The 19,284-nt window shown below is 44.9% G+C and overlaps 1 protein-coding gene across 2 annotated transcripts; it reads left to right on the top strand.

The window, feature by feature from the left end:
- Window positions 1-458: 458 nt before the first annotated feature.
- On the top strand, window positions 459-18,195 carry MLKL (mixed lineage kinase domain like pseudokinase). Of its 2 annotated transcripts, none has more exons than XM_084906959.1 (11): window positions 459-743; window positions 4,383-4,829; window positions 9,147-9,200; window positions 10,637-10,814; window positions 13,061-13,158; window positions 14,285-14,420; window positions 14,815-14,896; window positions 15,946-16,100; window positions 16,312-16,361; window positions 16,609-16,749; window positions 17,570-18,195. In XM_084906959.1, exons 2-11 carry the CDS (start codon window positions 4,385-4,387, stop codon window positions 17,638-17,640), a joined length of 1,410 nt encoding a protein of 469 aa, XP_084763085.1. In that variant the 5' UTR covers window positions 459-743; window positions 4,383-4,384; the 3' UTR covers window positions 17,641-18,195. The 2 variants fall into 2 exon arrangements, with proteins under 2 accessions (XP_084763085.1, XP_084763084.1); XM_084906958.1 differs by having other exon boundaries at window positions 550-743; window positions 4,373-4,829.
- The last annotated feature ends 1,089 nt before the right edge of the window (window positions 18,196-19,284 follow it).

The raw sequence follows: 19,284 nt of genomic DNA, 5'->3' as shown, positions 1-19,284 counted from the left end.
TTTATTTTACAGAGAGGAATGGAGAGGGATAGAAAGTTAGAAACATCGATGAGAGAGAAACATCGATCAGCTGCCTCCTGCACACCCCCAACCAGGGATGTGCCCGCAACCAAGGTACACGCCCTTGTCTGGAATTGAACATGGGACCTTTCAGTCTGCAGGCCGATGTTCTATCCATTGAGCCAAACCGGTTAGGGCAATTCTTTTTTCTTTTTCTTTCTTTTTTAAAATATATTTTTATTGATTTCAGAGAGGAAGGGAGAGGGAGAGAGAGAAAAAAACATCAATGATGAGAGAGAACCATTCATTGTCTGCCTCCTGCCCACAACCTGGGCATGTGCCCTTGACTAGGACCCAGGGCACCTGAGCCGCCCGCGGGCAGCAAGAACCACTTGAAAAGCTCCCGGGCCTATGAGACTTCCTTGTCCACGTGCCGGCCCTGGGGCGGTGGCCTCTGGAGGGCGCAGGACCCAACGGTTGGTTCGGGCACAACCCCAACCCCAACCCACGGTTCGGGCACAACCCCACCCCGGACTTTACGACAGACAGACGGTCCTGCTGCGCGCAGAGGGCGCGGGAGCGCAGAGCGCAGACTCCTAGAGGGAACGGGGCACAGGTGCCCGGATTCCCCGGTGGCATCACGTCTGCAGAGCCCCGCGCTGGGCATCGGCAGCCTCTGCGCGGCGGGAGGGGCCTCCTGGACGGCGCCCCGGACAGACTGCACGCCTTCGGGAGGGACAGGGGTGAGTCTGGCGGGGGCTCCGGGCGCGGCCCGCCTGGAGGGGCTAGCGGGCTGCAGGGGTAGTCCCTGGGCCGGGAGGGGAGATCGGGGAGTAATGGAATGGGGGAGGGGGGAGCCGGGAGCGCCCCATTGCTCGATTTCCTGGAACTCAGGACCGGGTTAGTTTCATTTCCCCCACTCTGTGGTAGAGCTGCCCGCGCGCGGGTCTCTGGCTGCCCAAGGAGACGTGGGATGGGGTGGGGTTAGGGTGGGGGTCGTAGGGTGGGGTGGGGGTCGTAGGGTGGGGTGGGGTTAGGGTGGGGGTCGGAGGGGCCTCGGAACCTGCTCAGAGGAGCCGTCCATGAAGCCCTAGACAGGCGAACTCCGGGCTGTCTGTGGGGTAAATTGCCTAAGTAGCCTACTGAATGATAATGCCCTCATCAGGAAAGGATTGTCTGATACCTCTTTTTATTTTATTTTATTTTATTTTATTTTATTTTATTTTATTTTATTTTATTTTATTTTATTTTATTTTATGGAGAAAAGGAAATGCCATTAGATTACTTATGGATTTATGTTGTTATGCCATGTAAAGATTTTCTTCTTTTACTTTTAAAAACCAGTAAATTTTTCCTCTCCGTGTTAGCAGCTTTACATATTATAAATAGCACTGCAACGAACGCCTTAGTATATACCTTTCCATACACCTACAAGCTTTTCCACGGCGTAAGTTCCTAGACATTCACATTGTTGAGTCGAAAAAATATAAATATACTTATATTCCCTCTTATCCTTTTGATATCTTTATCAATGATCCATAAGCCCTAAGCAGTTTCAGTTATTATTGCATTTTATAACAGATTTGCATCTTGTAGGGAAGTCCTCTTGTTTGCTTTTAAAAATCTGGTTAGCCAAAACCGGTTTGGCTCAGTGGTAGAGCTGTCAGTCTGCGGACTGAAAGGTCCCAGGTTCGATTCCGGTCAAGGGCATGTAGGTTGGTTGCGGGCACATCCCCGGTAGGGGGTGTGCAAGAGGCAGCTGGTCGATGTTTCTCTCTCATCGAAGTTTCTGGCTCTCTCCCTTCCTCTCTGTAAAAAAATCAATTAAATATATTTAAATAAATAAATAAATAAAAATCTGGTTAGCCCTACTAATTTCCTCTTTGAAATTAACTTTAGGATCATTTCGTGTCAATACCAAACTATACCACTGGGAGTTTTACTGGAATTGCTTTAAATTGGGTTTAAATTGGGGAAGGATTGTCTGGTTTGTCATTTTTCATCTTCACAACCAGAGAGATAACAGTTCCCTCCATTTTTTTAAAAGCTTTGTTTTGTGGGATTTTCTTCATACCACGTCATCACTTCTGTAAAATGTATTGTTTTAAATTATCACTTTTATGATTGGGGCATTTTCCCATTATCTTTTCTGATTAATTACTGTGGAGATGTGGCTTTTTAAAAATATATACTTTATTGTTTTTAAATATATTTTATTGATTTTTTTACAGAGAGGAAGCAAGAAACATCGATCAGCTGCCTCCTGCACACCCCCTACTGGGGATGTGCCCGCAACCAAACCCTTGACCAGAATTGAACCTGGGACCCTTGAGTCCACAGGCCGATGCTCTATCCACTGAGCCAAACCAGTTTTGACGAGATGTGGCTTTTTTATGAAACTGGTAATAGGACAATTGGAGCTTGAAGCTATGAAACGGAAATCTGCAAGATTCCTTGAGCAACACTTCCACATCTGGTTCAGTCTCCAGGGGACCAGAGAAAAGTGGAAAGCCCATTGCCCCCGTGGGTGCCAAGAAACGGCTTTGAAGGCATTTGCTTTGCCACTGGGAGGAACTGGGGCATATGAAATCCATTGAGTTTTGTTAGACATGCCTTGGCACCCGGTACTCCCTTGCCAGGTCCCTATAACTTTTAAGGCAAGAAAAAGCAAAGTGTGCCAACTGGTTGCTCGGTTGGTTTCACTTCCGCTGGTTCTTCACTCACCCTTTGAAAGCCAGGTGTTGGTGTCAAGCCAATGCAATTCTCCAAACTGTTATCTGATCTTTAATATGGTAATAATAGGTGTCCCGCCTATTTCCTGGAGCTGCTGAGACTAACTCTATGGAAGTACTTTTGAAACCGTTACCATGGTTTTATACTTATTTAAATGCAACTTCCCTGGAGCCTAAATATCTCCAACTATAAAACAGTGAACGCATGGTTCCAAAGTTTTTCGCATATACTAACTGAATAGAGAGATCTATGACCATGGTCATTATCATTACTCATTACTGAAACCAGTTGCCTTTAGTTACAAGTACAGCAGACATGATTCAAACTGGCTTAAATAATAAGTAAGGTCATTAGTTGAAATTTGTAATTGAGAAATGGAGTAGACTTCGGGGCCAAGGTTGCAAATTGGGGCTTTCTGGGCAATATCCAGTTGGCAGACATGTTTTATTTGACCCATACAGTTGGACTGCACATTTTTTTTACTTGGTTGCAATATTTTATATTTTAAAAGTTGATTTTAGAGAGAAACATCTATTTGCTGTTCCACTTCTTTATGGATTTATGCATTCATTGGTTGCTTCTTGTATGTCCCCTGCCTGGAGATCGAACCTGCAACTTGATGTATTGGGATGACACTCTTACCAATTGAGCTACCTGGCCAGGGTTCGTTGTAAGATTTAACATTGAGAGATTTAACATAAAAATCCAGATTTCTGACTGCTCTTCCAAAACTGAAAGATCTTCCACCACTGGACCATTTGTCTTTGCTAGCTAACCCTTCCCTTTCTTTAGACAAAGCCTGAGCTTTCCAACCCACCATCGTATCGTCATCCCTGTACTTTGGCAGGATATTTTTGTTAGAATAGGCTCAACTGATATCATGACCAGACCCCAAAATACAATGGCCCAAACACAAGAGAAGTTTATTCCTCATTCACTTAACAGTTCGTGGCAGATGGTCCAGGTCTGTGAGCAGCCCTCCTCCAAGTGATGAATCAGGGATCTAGGATTCTTCCTTCTTGCGACTCCACCTTCCTTCTTGGGACTCCAACACCCTTAGGGCTGTGCCGTCCTGTGCATCCAGCTGATAGTGTGTAGAGGAGACAAACCTGCCTCAGCCCAAAGTAGCACATATCGGATCCACTCACACCCCGTTGGGGAGAACTAGTCATATGGCCACATCAAGCCTCAAGCAAGGCTGGGAGATAGAGTCCTGGGTGAGCCGACACTTCCCAGCCACAGCTCTGTTATGATGGAAGAGGGCAGAACAGATTTCGGTGGACATCAAACCATCTCTACCTTGTGAAGAGAATTCTTCAGCCATTTAAATCGCAGACACCCTGGAGGTTCCTGTAGCCCAGTAGTAAACATGCAGGCCCTTCTGGGACTTTAATATATATATATTTTATTGATTTTTTTACATAGAGGAAGAGAGAGGGACAGAGAGTTAGAAACATCAATGAGAGAGAAACATCGGATCAGCTGCCTCCTGCACACTCCCCACCGGGGATGTGCCCGCAACCAAGGTACATGCCCTTGACCGGAATCGAACCTGGAATCTTTCAGTCCACAGGCCGACGCTCTATCCACTGAGCCAAACCGGTCTCGGCAATTCTGGGACTTTAACAAATGTCATCAGTTTCTTCCAGGTATGGATAAACTGGGGATCGTCATCACCTTAGGCCAGAGTGTGTACAAACAATGTGAGAAGATGCGGCACTGCGAGGGACAGTGCAAGCGTCTGAAGAGGCGCATCCACGGCCTGCTGCAGCCTCTGAAAAAGCTCCAGGACCAGGGAGTGGGGCACCTGTCCCCGGAGATCATCGCTGCCCTGGACAGCTTCCAGGCTGCCCTCAAGGAAGCTCAGAAGAAGATAGATGAGTTCAGCGATAAGTCCAATCTCTGTAAGTTCCTAACCTCGGGGAAGAACATAGAACTCTTCACAGACGTGAACAGTCGGCTGAACGATGTCTACCAGGAGCTCTCGCTGGCGCTCCAGGCGGACCAGTGGGTGTCTGTTTCCAGCCCCAGCAAAGAAGCCTGGAAGCAGGAAGATCAGCGGGATGCAAAGGAAGACTGGCAGGTCTTCCAAACCGGTAAGGCTCCTTGTGTCCTGGGGAGTCAACGGGGGCATTTTAGACTCGTTTTGATTCACCAGAGGAGCAGGAAGGTGGGAGAGGTTTGAGCGGATGTCATTCATGTGAATCAGAACGCCTCATGTCCATGGGCCCACATAGGGTCGGGGCTGGTGAAATTGGGGCAAGCCGGAGGAGGAGGGGGGGGGGGTTGATACGAATGTCTTCTTTGCCTCTTCATCGTCTCTTTGATGTGATGCCTAGAATTCCAGAATCTAATTCCTTCCAGGCTTCGTTTTCCCAAGACCTTCTGTTAATGGGTAAATTACCAGGAGGGAGAATTAACAACTTAACTAAGCAAACATGAATTGAGTGTGGTCATGTGCCACTTAATGGCAGGGAGACATTCTAAGAAATGTGCCGTTCGGCGATTTCAACAATGTGGGAACATCAGAGGGCACTTACACAAACCTATCATAGATTGTCTAGCCTAGTGGTCGGCAAACTCATTCGTCAACAGAGCCAAATATCAACAGTACAACAATCGAAATTTCTTTTGATAGCCAAATTTTTTAAACTTAGACTATATAGGTGGGTACATTGTTATTAACTTAATTAGGGTACTCCTAAGCTGGCCTTTGCTAAAAATTCAAGGGGCCAAAGAGCCGCATGTGGCTCTCGAACCGCATGTGGCTCTCGAGCCGCAGTTTGCTGACCACAGGTCTAGCCCACTACACACCTGGGCTATATGGTTTAGCCTATTGCTCTTAGGCCACAAGTCTGTACAACATTCGACTGTACAAACCAATAAAATATTAAGTCAAGAGAATATGATGCAATCAGGAGACAGTGTAAACATGAGATATAAGGTTGCTGCTGACATAATATGGCATACAGTTTTACAGTAAACGTTTTTTTATCTGTAGAAAGAGCACACTCTAAAATGACAATAAAAAGCATAGTATAGTAAATACATAAGCCAGTAACCTAGTCACTTATTATCAAGTATTATGTACCGTACATAATTGTATGTGCTATACTTTTATATGACTGGCAAGGTAGTAGGTTTGCTTAGACCAGCATCACCACAAACACATAAGAAAATACACACAACTACATCACTAGGTGGTAGGAATTTTTCAGCTTCGTTGTAATTTTATGGACCACCTCAGTGTCATTATGAGGCACACGACTGTACCTACTGTATGCTGGCTAGTGTTCTAAGTGTTTGAGACACGACACAGAGAAACACAGACAAAATTCCTGCCCTCTTGGAACATGAAGTCTGCAGACAGAAGACTAAGTCATTTTATCTAAAAGCAATTGCCAAAGCCGGTTTGGCTCAGTGGTAGAGCGTCGGTCTGCGAACTGAAAGGTCCCAGGTTCGACCCCGGACAAGAGCATGTATCTTGGTTGTGGGCATATCCCCGGTAGGGGTTGTTTCTCTCTCATCGACGTTTCTAGCTCTCTATCTCTCTCCCTTTCTCTCTGTTAAAAATCAATAAAATATATTTTTTATAAAATAAAAAATAAAAGCAATGGAAGTCATAAGCAGGGCAACGAAGTAGAAAGTGACAGCGGGTGCAGACTAAGTGTTCAGGGAAAGCCTCTCTGACTGGTGGCGTTGGAAGGGACACCTTGAAAAATGAGAAGGAGCGAGCCATAGGAAGATGAGGGAGAGGAGCACTCCCAGCCGAGAAAGCAGGAGATGCAAAAGCCCTGAGATGGGGAATGAATGTGGCAAGAGCAAGGAACAACCAGAAGGCAGGATGGCTTTGGTGGGGTAGACTTGGAAGAGAGAGTAGTATGAGATGGATGTGGAGAAGTTGGCCAGAAGATACAGGAGCAAGGTCATGCAGGGCCATGAAGGCATGAAAAGAAATGTAGATTTTATTCTGAGTCATAGGAGCCAGGAAAGGAAGGTCTTAAATGTGGGCCTGTCATGATTTGACTTGTATTAAAGAACATCATGTGGCAATGGACTGTAATGGTATATATTAGTCAGTTGCTATACTAATACTGCATGACAAGACATCCCAAAACTCAGGCTTGAAACAATAGTCATTAATTCTGCTCACATGCCCTGACCGGTTTGGCTCAGTGAATAAAGTGTCAGCCTGCGGACTGAAGGGTCCTGGGTTCGATTATAATCAGGGGCATGTACCTTGGTTGCAGGCATATCTCCAGTAGGGGGTGTGCAGGAGGCAGCTGATCTGTATTCCCCTCTCATCGATGTTTCTAATTCTCTAACCCTCTCTCTTCCTCTCTGTAAAAAATCAATTTTTTTTTTTTTTAAGTTCTCCTGCTCATAGATTTGTGGGTCCATTCGGATTCTTCTGATCTCAGGGGCTTTGGCTGGACTGGGCTCCAAGCAACAGGTCTAATTTGTGTCTGTTTAACATGTCTCATTCTGGAGCCAAGGTTGTAGGAGCAGTGAGTACTTAGAGAATGTTCTTATGGCAGAATTGCAAGAAGGAAAACTCAGCAGTACCGGTACCTTTCAAGCCTCTACTTGTGTCTGCTAATATTCTAAACTAGGGGTGTCGAACTCAATCAGAGAAGGGGCCAAAATCTAAAATCCAGCCTAAATCGCGGGCCGAATGGTTTACTGAACAGTCATAAACTGACAATGTCATAAACTGACAGCGGAGTGCAGTGATGACAGCGCGGTGCGGGCCACATTGCAAGGCCTGGCGGGCTGGATTTGGCCCGCGGGCCTTGTGTTTGACACATGTGTTCTAAACCATTGATAAAGCCACACCCAACATGAAGGGTCAGGGAAATATAGTGTGCCCACTATGAAGCTATAGTGGTGTGGGTGTATAAGACCATTACATAGTAGTGAAGAATTGGGACCAATAATTCAACATACCCCAGAAGACAAGAGCGGAAATGTGAGCCACTTTGAGACTAGGTAACAGATGACAGTGGCTTGAACTAGAGTGACCCTTGAACTTGGTGGATTTAGTGGAGGACAAGGCTCTGAGGGGATCAAACATGGACTAGGTTGGAATAGGGGGTGACAATGGAGCAAGGGCCGCCAGAAGAGGGAACAGAGCGGAAGGATGGAAACAAATGTGGCCTCTTTACCCCTTTGCAGACCCTGGTGATATGAATTCTAAACTCTTCCCTTTTGTAAGGATTGTGGGTGGAGAGAGAGGAAGTGAGGAGAGGGTAAAGGACATTTGAATGAACCTTCTGGGCGCTGGAGCCCAGCAAAATAACTGTTCTGTCACCTTGATGTGAAAGATGGTCCATCCCCAATCAGGTCTGCAGGAGACACTCAACCGGGACAAACCATGCCTAGAGGAGACTGTGGGCAAAATGGGTTCTTTTCTGGACGAGGGAAAGTGAATCTCTTCCTTACTCTTGACCTCAAAGGAACTGTTTCCTCCCCAGACATGATCTCCATCACCTGTTTGTTGAATAGCCTTCCAGATATTTAAGAATATAGATTTTTTTTTTGTCATTGTTACACAATCAGTAGCATCCTAAACACACTGTTCTGCTTCTTGCTTTTCTCATTAAATCTTGAATATCCGTTCATATTCATTTCCATAGAGTTGCCTCGGATTCCTTGGTGTATACATGGGCCATATATATTTAAACAACTCCCTATTGATGGGCATTTGAGTTGTGCCCAGTTTTTCACAATTGTAAATAGTCCTGCCTTAAGCATCTTTGTATATATTTCAGGAGATCTTTAGGAACAATTCCTATATGTGGGTCAAAGAGTATGAGCACTTTACTTTTTTTTTTTTTTTTTAACTGATGTCCCCAGTCTCCTCCCCTCCCCCGGCACTTAAAATTTTGATAGAGATGGCAAGAGGTTATATCAATATCATTCCTACCAACAATGTATGAGATTGTGTTTCTCCACACTTTTCTTCATTAGTTTTAACACTGAAGGTCCTATCAATTTTTAAATGTATTTCTGATTATATAAATAAGGATAGATGAGAATATGCTATGGTGTAAAGAAAACAACAACAACTCAGATAAAGAAAACTTTATTTCTTATTTAAGCAGCATCCAGGAGACTCCGAGGTAGCTGTCCTTTCCAGGAACTTTCAAGTTTACGGCACTTACCCGTTGACACAAACTTCCTTCTTTCATTTCTTTCACTTCATTTCTTGGTCAAAGCGAGTGACAGGGCCATGCTTCCAGGCAGTTACTGTGTGCTTAGATGTAGAAAGGTGAATATTCTCGAGCAGTAGTAGTAATCCCTACTGCAATGAATATGATTAAGTTAGAGAAAATGGGACCTCGGTGTGCTTTTAATTCGCATTTCTTTTTTTTTTTTTAATATTTGCTACTCTTTTTTTTTTTTTTCTGCAGAAAGTGAACTTGTGGAGCAAGTGAAAAATGAAGTGGGAAAAGTCTTTAAGCACCGTGAGTTACCTGAGACCTGCTGCTTCTGACTGCCCCCAAGCCAGAAGTCATTTGTTCAGTAGGAACTCCAGTCTTTCCCCACCCTACCACTGCCCATTTTCTAGGTTGGATGGTTGGGAACAGCCCACAGGTTTGCGGATGTGCTCCTAACTTAGCCCAGGCTTCTGTCCGTGGAGCAGCATTTGAAGTAATTCTTGACCCACAAGATACCTTCTAATTCTGGTCTAAGCGCTGACAAATTCCTCTAGATCCGTGATCAGCAAACTACGGCTCATGAGCCATCTGCGGCTCTTTGGCCCCTTGCGTGTGGCTCTTCCACAAAATACCGGGGCCTGGGCGAGTCTATTTTGAAGAAGTGACATTAGAAGAAGTTTAAGTTTTAAAAATTTGGTTCTCAAAAGAAATTTCAATTGTTGTACTGTTGATATTTGGTTCTGTTGACAAAAATGAGTTTGCTGACCACTGCTCTAGATAGTATCTGAAAGATGAGATAGAGGGTCGAAGACCAAGACTACAGGCTTTATTAGAGAAGAAGGACCCCTGCTGCGCTGCCTTGCAAAGGAAGAGAGCACATGTGCAGGGGTGAACATGCCTTTTGAGGGGAAGAAAGGGAAGGGATGGGGCTTAGGGTACTCGGCACACACTGATTGGTGGTTTCCTATAAGGCACATGACTAGTCACTTAGGGGCTTAGGAATTGGGGGCTTAGGGTATTTGGCAGGTGCTGATTGGTGGTTCAATGTACAGTCCATATAAGGTGCCTGGTTAGATGCTCAGGAATGTCTGGGCTGCAGGTGCAGTTTACATCATACTCCGTCCATCAGTTGGAGGAAGGGAGGATCTATCGGTATCGAAGTTTCTTTTGCTGAATTTCCAAGAACAAATTCGAATCAAATTGGAAATACTCTTTCATCACTCGTTTAACCAATCTGTATCTGCTTTCAGAGCCTTGAACATAGAGCCAAGTCCGATGCAGAGAAAGCTCCTATCTTAGGGGAGCTCACAGCCACCGGGTAGGAGGGAGGGAGAGGAGAGAGAGTCGTGTGAACACATGCCAGCAGTGGAGTCACTCAGCTTGAACTATGTATCTCACTGTTAGAGCTGAAATGACTGAACAAGATGCCAAATGTTCAAGTGCCGAGCTCAAGTGGCAGTAGGAGTAGGAAGGCCTCCAAAATGAGAGAGATGGATTGAGATGAAGGTTTAAGCTGGAGAGACAGACAGGACTTGAAGAGGAGGGGAAGGAAGTGCATGACACATTTTTGTTGACCATCCAGCTGTGTCTCTACTGCTCGCTCAGAGGCTCTGGAAGAGTCAGGAGGTCCCGCCAGGGCCATGGCGTGAGGCTTCCCACTTACAAGTTTACAGAGACACCTCTTCCCTTAGGACACCTTTCTCAGCTCATTGACTCTTTATTTCCTTCTGTCCTACGGTCAGACCTAGAGAAGTCAAGGAAGGCGATCCTAACGTATGAAGTCAAGGAGATTAATAAGAAGGAGATTTCAGTTTTGGACTCGCTAAAGAAAAACGAATTCAGCGAAGTTTTTGAAGGAAAATATTTCGAATCTACAGTGGCCATAAAAGTATTCAACAATGTCCAGAGCAGAAACCCTAAGTAAGTCCTTCTCTCATGTATCATTTCACTTCCTCTCTATAACTCCCGGAGGAGAGAGGCGTATTGTCTCCATTAGGGGGGAGAACGGGGCCCCAAAGGCTGAAATGACTTGCCCTCTACTCTTTTTTTTTTTTTTTTTTTTTTAATGATTTTTTACAAAAGAGTAGAATTTCTTTTTATTCACTTATTTAGCAGCAAATTTTATTTCATTTTTATTCTTTATCTTTTTTTATTATTAAATTATTATCTGTGTACATATCTTACCATTCACCCCCACCCCTCCCATTCATATCCTCCGGCCCCAGAGTTTTGTGTCCACTGGTTATACTTATATGCATGTATACAAGTCCTTCGGTTGATCTATTATCTCCCCCAGATCTCCCTACCCTCCCCACTGTAATTTGACAGTCTGCTTGTTGCTTTACTGTCTCTATATCTATCTTTTGGTTCATCAGTTTATACTGTTCTTTATTATCCATAAATGAGTGATGTCATGTGGTGTTTCTCTTTCATTGACTGGCTTATTTCACTCAGCATGATGTTCTCCAATTCCATCCAGGTTGCTGCAAATGATGAGAATTCCTTCTTTTTTATGGCAGCATAGTATTCCATTGTGTAGATGTATCATAGTTTTTTAATCCAATCATCTGCTGATGGGCACCTAGGCTGTTTCCAAATTCTAGCTATTAGATTGTGCTGCTATGAACATAAGGGTGCATATATCCTTTCTAATTGGTGTTTCTAGTTTCTTGGGATATATTCCTAGGAGTGGGATTACTGGGTCAAATGGGAGTTCCATTTTCAGTTTTTTGAGGAAACTCCATACTGTTCTCCACAGTGGTTGCAGCAGTCTGCATTCCCACCAGCAGTGCACGAGGGTTCCTTTTTCTCCGCAAACTCGCCAACACTTGTCGTTTGTTGATTTGTTGATGTTGGCCATTCTGACAGGTTTGAGATGGTACCGCATTGTTGTTTTGATTTGCATCTCTCGGATAATTAGTGACTTTGAGCATGTTTTCATGTGCCTCTTGGCCTTCCTTCTGTCTTCTTTTGAAAATATTCTATTTAGGTCCATTGCCCATTTTTTAATTGGATCATTCATCTTTCTTTTATTTAGTTGTATAAGCTAGCAGCAAATTTTCGTTGAATAGTAATTCTGAGTATCTAGTAAGGTAACTCCTTCCATCTTGGCTCTTCTTTCTCAGGTTTACTAATCTAAATAAATATCACCTTCCTCAACATACCCATTAAGATTTTGATTGAGCCGAAACCGGTTTGGCTCAGTGGATAGAGCGTCGGCCTGTGGACTGAAAGGTCCCGGGTTCGATTCCGGTCAAGGGCACGTACCTTGGTTGCGGGCACATCCCTGGTAGGGGGTGTGCAAGAGGCAGCTGATCAATGATTCTCTCTCATCGATGTTTCTAACTCTCTATCCCTCTCTCTTCCTCTCTGTAAAAAATCAATAAAATATATTTTTTTTAAAAAATTTTGATTAGGATAGTATTTTTAAAATATATTTTTATTGATTTTTTTACAGAGAGGAAGGGAGAGAGATAGAGAGTTAGAAACATCGATGAGAGAGAAACATCGATCAGCTGCCTCCTGCACACCCCCTACCGGGGATGTGCCCGCAACCCAGGTACATGCCCTTGACCGGAATCGAACCCGGAACCCTTCAGTCCGCAGGCCAACGCTCTATCCATTGAGCCAAACCGGTTTTGGCTGGGGTAGTATTTTTAACAATTTTATTGGAACATCATTTACATACCATAAGATTCACCCATTTAAAATGTATAACTTAATGGCTTTTAATGTACACAGTTGTACAACCCTTGCCATAAAATGATTTTAGGACATTTGCATCATCCCTCAAGGAAACCCTATACCCTTTAGCAGTTACTCCCTATATACTGCTACCCGCACCATCTCTAGCCCTAGGCACCTACTAATCTACTTTCTGTCTCTATGAATTTGTATGTTCCGGATATTGCACACATGGAATGATACGATATGTGGCCTTTTGTGCTTGGCTTCTTTCACTTAGCATGATATTTTCAAGGTAAATCTATGTTGTAGCCTGTATCATGCATGCTAATTCTGCTGCTAAACACTGCCATCAGTGGCCAAGCTCATCTCACCCCAGGATGCTGACAATCCCCCACACTTGCACAGATGGTCCCTACACTAAATGTTCTCAGAGAGACCCTCCCATCTTGAAATCTTAATTGTCCCCTTCATCCTCATAGCATGGTGAGGCGTGTTTTCAAAAATGAGGCCATGACCATGAAGAAATTTGATTCTCCTAACATCCTGCATATATATGGGATTTGCATTGATGAAACAGGTAAGGAGTGCTTCTAGGGTTGGTCCTTCTTTTGGTGGTCTGTCCTATATCTTACAATGCATTGCATTTTTAAAGAAGAGCTGAAAGGGTGGGATCTACACAGTGTTGTTACGATCAGCGTTAGTTTTTCTGCATCCCAAGATGCAGGTTCCCATATCCTTCCAGGAAACAAGGGCTTGAATTTGGCTTCAGCCCGAGGGCTGATTTACACTAACGTGGCCACATCCTCTTCTCCCAGGCTACTGGGGATCTTGTTCAGATATTGGCCTGAATGATGGAAGCATTTTGTTGCAAAAAAACATTATAAAGCTGACTGATCAGTTTAAGGAATCTACCCTGGATCCTCCTTAGTGTAGATCAAACCCCAAGACTCAATTAACCTGCCCCTTAACCAAGAGCTTCATGCATCAGATTCTTTTTCATTTTCATTTTTTAAAAATATATTTTATTGATTTTGTACAGAGAGGAAGGGAGAGAGATAGAGAGCTAGAAACGTCAATGAGAGAGAAACATCGACCAGTTGCCTCTTGCACACCCCCTACCGGGGATGTGCCCGCAACCAATGTACATGCCCTTGACCGGAATCGAACCTGGGACCTTTCAGTCCACAGTCTGATGCTCTTCCACTGAGCCAAACCGGTTTCGGCCATTTTCATTTTTTAATGGGTCTGCATTTTCCCTCATAGCATAGCCTCTCCTGTGGGTTATGCATTGTTGCTCTTGCCTTTGGAAGGGACACAGCTTCCCTCAACTAAAGGAAAACTTTCCAGTGATATTTGGTCTCCTGGGGGATGGCTGAGGTGACTGATTCATTCTTTGAGTGTTGGTTCTTGCATCTGAGGATGTGAACAAAACAGACCCTGCCCCCTGGGGCTTGAACTTGAGAGGAGGGGACATTACTCAAATAACTCCGACATGTATAATTCCGACATGCCAAATACTAGAAAGAAGGGGTATGGGAATTCTGTGGGTATTTGACCCATTCAATGAGGTTAGGATGCAAACTGTGTGAGAGCGGGTTAGAGGAGGGGAGAAGCAGTGCAGCACTGAGTCTGCATCTGTAGAGATAGCGGGAGACGGGCTGCAGAGCAGGACCTCTGAGTGAGGCTGATCTTCTTTCCATCAGTGACCCCACCTCAATTCTCCATTGTCATGGAATACTGTGAGCACGGGACCCTGAGGGAACTGCTGGATAAGAAAAAGGACCTCACATTGGCTGATCGCATCTTCCTGGCCAGGGAGGCAGCCAATGGCTTATGCAGGTACCATATGGGTTGAAAGGATGCTCAGAAGAACAGAATGAGTCTTCCTCCCCAAATGTTAATCCCAGAGATGATGAGAGAATTAGCCAGAAGCCCAAGATAATCTCCCCTTCCTTACATTTTTGTTGTTGTTAATCTTCACTCGAGGATATTTTTCCATTGATTTTCAGGAAAAGTGGGAGGGGGACAGCCAGAGAGAGAGAAACATCAGTGTGAAAGCGACACATCAATTGGTTGCCTCCAGCACTTGCCTGACCAGGGATTGAGCCCACAACTGAGATACAAGGGGGAGAGGCAAGGCGCTGACCAGCCTCCTTGTTCCAATAATAACTCTCGAGCCCCCCAGGAAGGTCTTGCCAAGGTCACTAACGCCCCCTGCCTTTGGTCACGACAGGCTGCACCTTTCTGAACCCCCTGAACTCCACAAAAGCATCAGCAGCAGGAGCTTCCTAGTAACTAAAGACTACCAAGTGAAGGTGAGCGTGGCCTTCCAGGGGGCTCTTTGTATTCAACCTTTGTGACTGTTTGGTGCTGGGAGAGGGACACCCGTTTCCCAGAAAGGCTGTGCCTGCTCGCTTCTCTGCCTTAACCTTAGAACTGAACTCAACACTCTTTCCCTGCCTGGACAGCTTTCCGTGTGCTGTTAGGATGCCTGTCTTCACTCACCACCTGCTTAGCAGTTGGACATCCATCTCACAATCCAGAACTGCTGGCTCCCAACCACTCACCTGCCTGCCTGCCTGCCTGATTGCCCCTACCACTCCCCTGCCAACCTGATCAACACCTAACTGCTCCCCTGCTGGCCCAATTGCCCCTAACTACCCTCCCCTGCCAGACTGGTCATCCCCAACTGCCCTCTCCTGCTGGCCCAGTAACCCCAACTGCCCTTCCTTGCCTGTCTAGTCGCCCCTAACTACCCTCCCTGTTGGCCTGGTCCCCGCCAATTGCTCTCCCCTGCTGGCCTGGTCCTCCCCAACTGCCCTCCCCTGCAGACCTGGTTTCCCCCCAAATGCCCTCCCCTGCAGGCTTGGGTCCCCCCAAAACTGTCCTCCCCTGGAAGCCTGATTGCCTCCAACTGCCCTCCTCTGCCAGCCCGGTCTCCCCTAACTGCCCTCCCTAGCAGGCCTGGTCGCCCCCAACTGCCCCCTCCCAGCCATCTTGTGGTGGCCATCTTGTGTCCACATGGGGGCGTCCATCTTTGACCATATGCAATGGTCATCTTGTGTGTTGGAGTGATGGTCAATCTGCATATTACTCTTTTATTAGATAGGATCTCAGGTAATCCTCATTGCCCCATTTTATAGAGAAGAAACCTCTTTGTTTCTCTTGGTTAATACACCATAATAAATTAAACCCATAATGCCAGCCAGTATGGTAGCCACACAAAGAGAAGACACCACTGGAAATACATTTCAAAGGTAAAAGACTATCCCTGGCAATCATGTGTAGCACCAAGCCCTTGCCCACTACTGCCAACCCAAGATCGTGTTGTTTCTATCTATCTCTAATTCACCTTTCTGTCTAGCTTTCAGGATTTAAGTTGAGCGAAACACAGACTTCCATTGGCAGAACAACTAAGAGGGGGGAAAAAGAAGAGAGAGTCAATTCCACAGCATATTGCTCACCTCAAAAACTGGAAAATGTGTATATAAAATATGACATAAAAGTTGAAATATACAGGTATGTTCATGTTCTTGCTCAGACTCTCACTCAAATGAACAGAATAGGAAAGCCCACGTCAAACTCCACATCCAAACACCATCATCATACCTCTACTCTATTGAATGGAATTGGGTGAGAATCAAAAAACTCACTGAAGTTTCTAGAAATGGCTAAGAGGTGTGGGAAAACAGAAACATTCCGATTGTTCAGCTTCTTGGTTTTCTTTCAGCTTTGGAATTGTCCTCTGGGAAATCATCACTGGGAAGATCCCGTTTGAAGGTAACCAGGGTGAAGGTTGGCTCAGAGGGTGCTGGGATTGGGGCCCTTTCCAGAAGACTAGAAATTCCCCATCAGTGCTGTCCTGGTGCTTTGTTCTCCGATGTGGGCACTGCCTGGGCTGGCCAGTGAAGTCATTGGAAGCTCTTGTTTCTTCAGTAAAGTCCCTACGTCTGATGCCAGCAATCATCATCCAGAGAGATATGCCAGGACAATATTTAAGCCTCTCGTCCTCTTGTTTCTATGCCAGGCTATGATACTAAGAAGATCTGCCATCTGGTGGTTAAGGACCAGTACCAGGAGCCACTGGGTGAAGATTGCCCTCAACAGTTGCGGGAGATCATTGATAGTTGCAGGGCTTACGAGCCCTCCAGGCGGCCCTCTGTTAAGGGTAAGGTCCTCTCTGATCTGAAGAATATGAGTCACATGTGTTGGTTCACATTTGTGAAAGATTTCCTTTATGGTTCACAAGCAGGGGTGATTTTTGTCCCTCGGGGGAATTTGGTAATGTCTAGAGACATTTTTGGTTGTCACAACTCAGGGAAGATGGGTGGGGTAGGTCATACTACTGGCATCTAGTAGATAGATGCTACTCAATATCCTACAATGCACAGGACAGCCTCCTACAACAAAGAATTCTATAGCCCAAATATCAATACTACTGGATTTCAGAAACCCTGTGTTAAGGGATGATGTTTAGTCTAAAGTGGGTTGGGGAGGTAGATTATTCCAGCCTATAGTCACTATATCATATTCATATTCATATTCATATTCATATTCTCCCTCTCTCTCTCTCTCTCTCTCTCTCTCTCTCTCTCTCTCTCTCTCCCCTCCCCTCCCCTCCCCTCCCCTCCCCTCCTTTCCCCTCCCCTCCATTCCCCTTTCTTCTTTCCTTCTTCCCTCTTCTAGGCTCCCTTGCAACTCAGGGTCACCCTGGTATTAGAGAATCTAAAACTGAGACTAATTCGCACTAAGATGTGAGTTTATCCCTTCTTTGTATTTGAGAAGCTACTTGTATTTGAGAAGTTGACCAAGTAAGAAGGAACATCAGATCGCTAAGGCATGAATGCAGATGGTGGTTTAGGCTCCACCCAGCCAGGCCAAAGGGAGTGCAGTTCATACACTACTGTGCAGTGTAGAAACATCTTTGTGCTTCTAGCTTGGCTTTCAGCTCCCTTCTCTTGTCTAACTTTCTGTTCATTTATTCACAGAAATCTCAGATAAACTGACTATCTTTGGCAAGTTGTGGACTGAAACTGAAACTAAGAAGTCCCCTGAATAAGAAACTGGAAGAGGCGAAAGCTGGGCATCTTTCTCTCTCCTATCCTCAGCATGAAGTTATTTATGGGTTTAGGGAGGCAGCACTTCTCTGTTACAAAGAGAAAACAGGCCAGTCATGCCGAGCACATCCCCCTCTAAACGATACTGTCAAAAATATGTCTCTGATAACTGTGATAGATGTTTCACATACAGAGGGAGACATTTTATCTCTCTCTGTATGGACACCTCTTAGCACTGTGACTTTGCAGCTTCTCCCATGGCAAAATGGAATCTACACATGAAACTAATATGTCATGGTATGTCAATTATATTTCAATTGAAAAGAAACACTCTCTCTTACAAACCGAAAGGTTTATAGATGATGCAATGATTGTTTAATTTTAAATAATCCAGGTGGGAAAGGGAAATAATTATTGTTAAAGAAAAGAGTAAAATAAGATTAGCCATGAGTTGCTAACTACTGAATCTGGATGATGGGTACATAGTGGTTCATGTACTCTTCTCTTCTGAATATGCTTAAAACTTTCCACATAAAATGATTCTTTGAAAGGGGTGGGGGGGGGAATAAAACCTACTTCTCCACTACTTGAATCTAGGTGGGTATTGTGAGTGGCTTTGGCCAATAAAATGCAGAAGTGATGGTGTGCCCATTCCAAGCCAAGGCTTCAAGAGGCCTTATACATTTCCATTGCCTCTCCTGGAACCCTACCCAGACATGAACTGGGCTACTGTGCTGGAGGATAAGAGATCCATAAAGCAGGGACAACCGAACCCAGTTGGCCCAGTCACATGAGTGAGGCCAGTCAACACCAGAAGAACCAGACCAAACTGTCCCTTTAGCCCTCACCAGTTTGGCTCAGTGGCTAGAGCATTGACCTGCAGATTGAAGGGTCCTGGGTTCAATTCCGGTAGAGGGAGCATGCCCAGGTTGCAGGTCCGGGTAGGGGGTATGCAGGAGGCAGCCAATCTGATTCTCATCAATGATGTTTCTCTCTCTCCCTTCCTCTCTGAAATCAATAAAAATATTTTGTTTTTTAAAACTGCCCATTCACAAAATTATGACCTAAATAAATTATTGTTGTCTTAAGCCACTAAGTTTTGGGATTATTTGTTACACAATGGTAGTAACTAAGCAAACACTGTTCAGTCTTCCTTTTGACCAGTGACTGAAATACAAACTCCCCATTAGGGTACCCCTGGCCTGTGTCTCTGACCCCAACCTTACTTCCTATATGAACTTCCAGAGTTTTTCTACCAGATATTGCAAACTCTAATGGCTATTGTGTCTCAGAAGAAAACCCCATGAGTGTGCTAGCCTGAAGCGGGGTTCGGTGAACAGATGAGCATTGTTAAGGACAGCCTCTGCTCACTTCAGCCTTTTTTTAAAAAAAATCAGGCAAGTGTTTCCAGAGCTTTACATTTTGTCAGAAGAAGCTGGATATCCAGATTTCTCTGTAAGTTGTCATATTTCTAAAGGTTGGCATCTCATCAAAAAAAAGTTTAATAAATCTTTATTGTTCAGATTATTACAATTGTTCCTCTTTCCCCCCCCCCATTGCTCCCCTCCACCCAGTTTCCACCCCACCCTCTTCCTTTACCCCCCACTGTCCTCATCCATAGGTATACAATTTTTGTCCAGTCTCTT

The sequence above is a fragment of the Pipistrellus hanaki genome, assembly GCF_964339955.1.
Source record: "Pipistrellus hanaki genome assembly, chromosome: 15".
Taxonomy (NCBI): Eukaryota; Metazoa; Chordata; class Mammalia; order Chiroptera; family Vespertilionidae; genus Pipistrellus; species Pipistrellus hanaki.
This window is presented reverse-complemented; position numbering and strand designations above follow the sequence as displayed.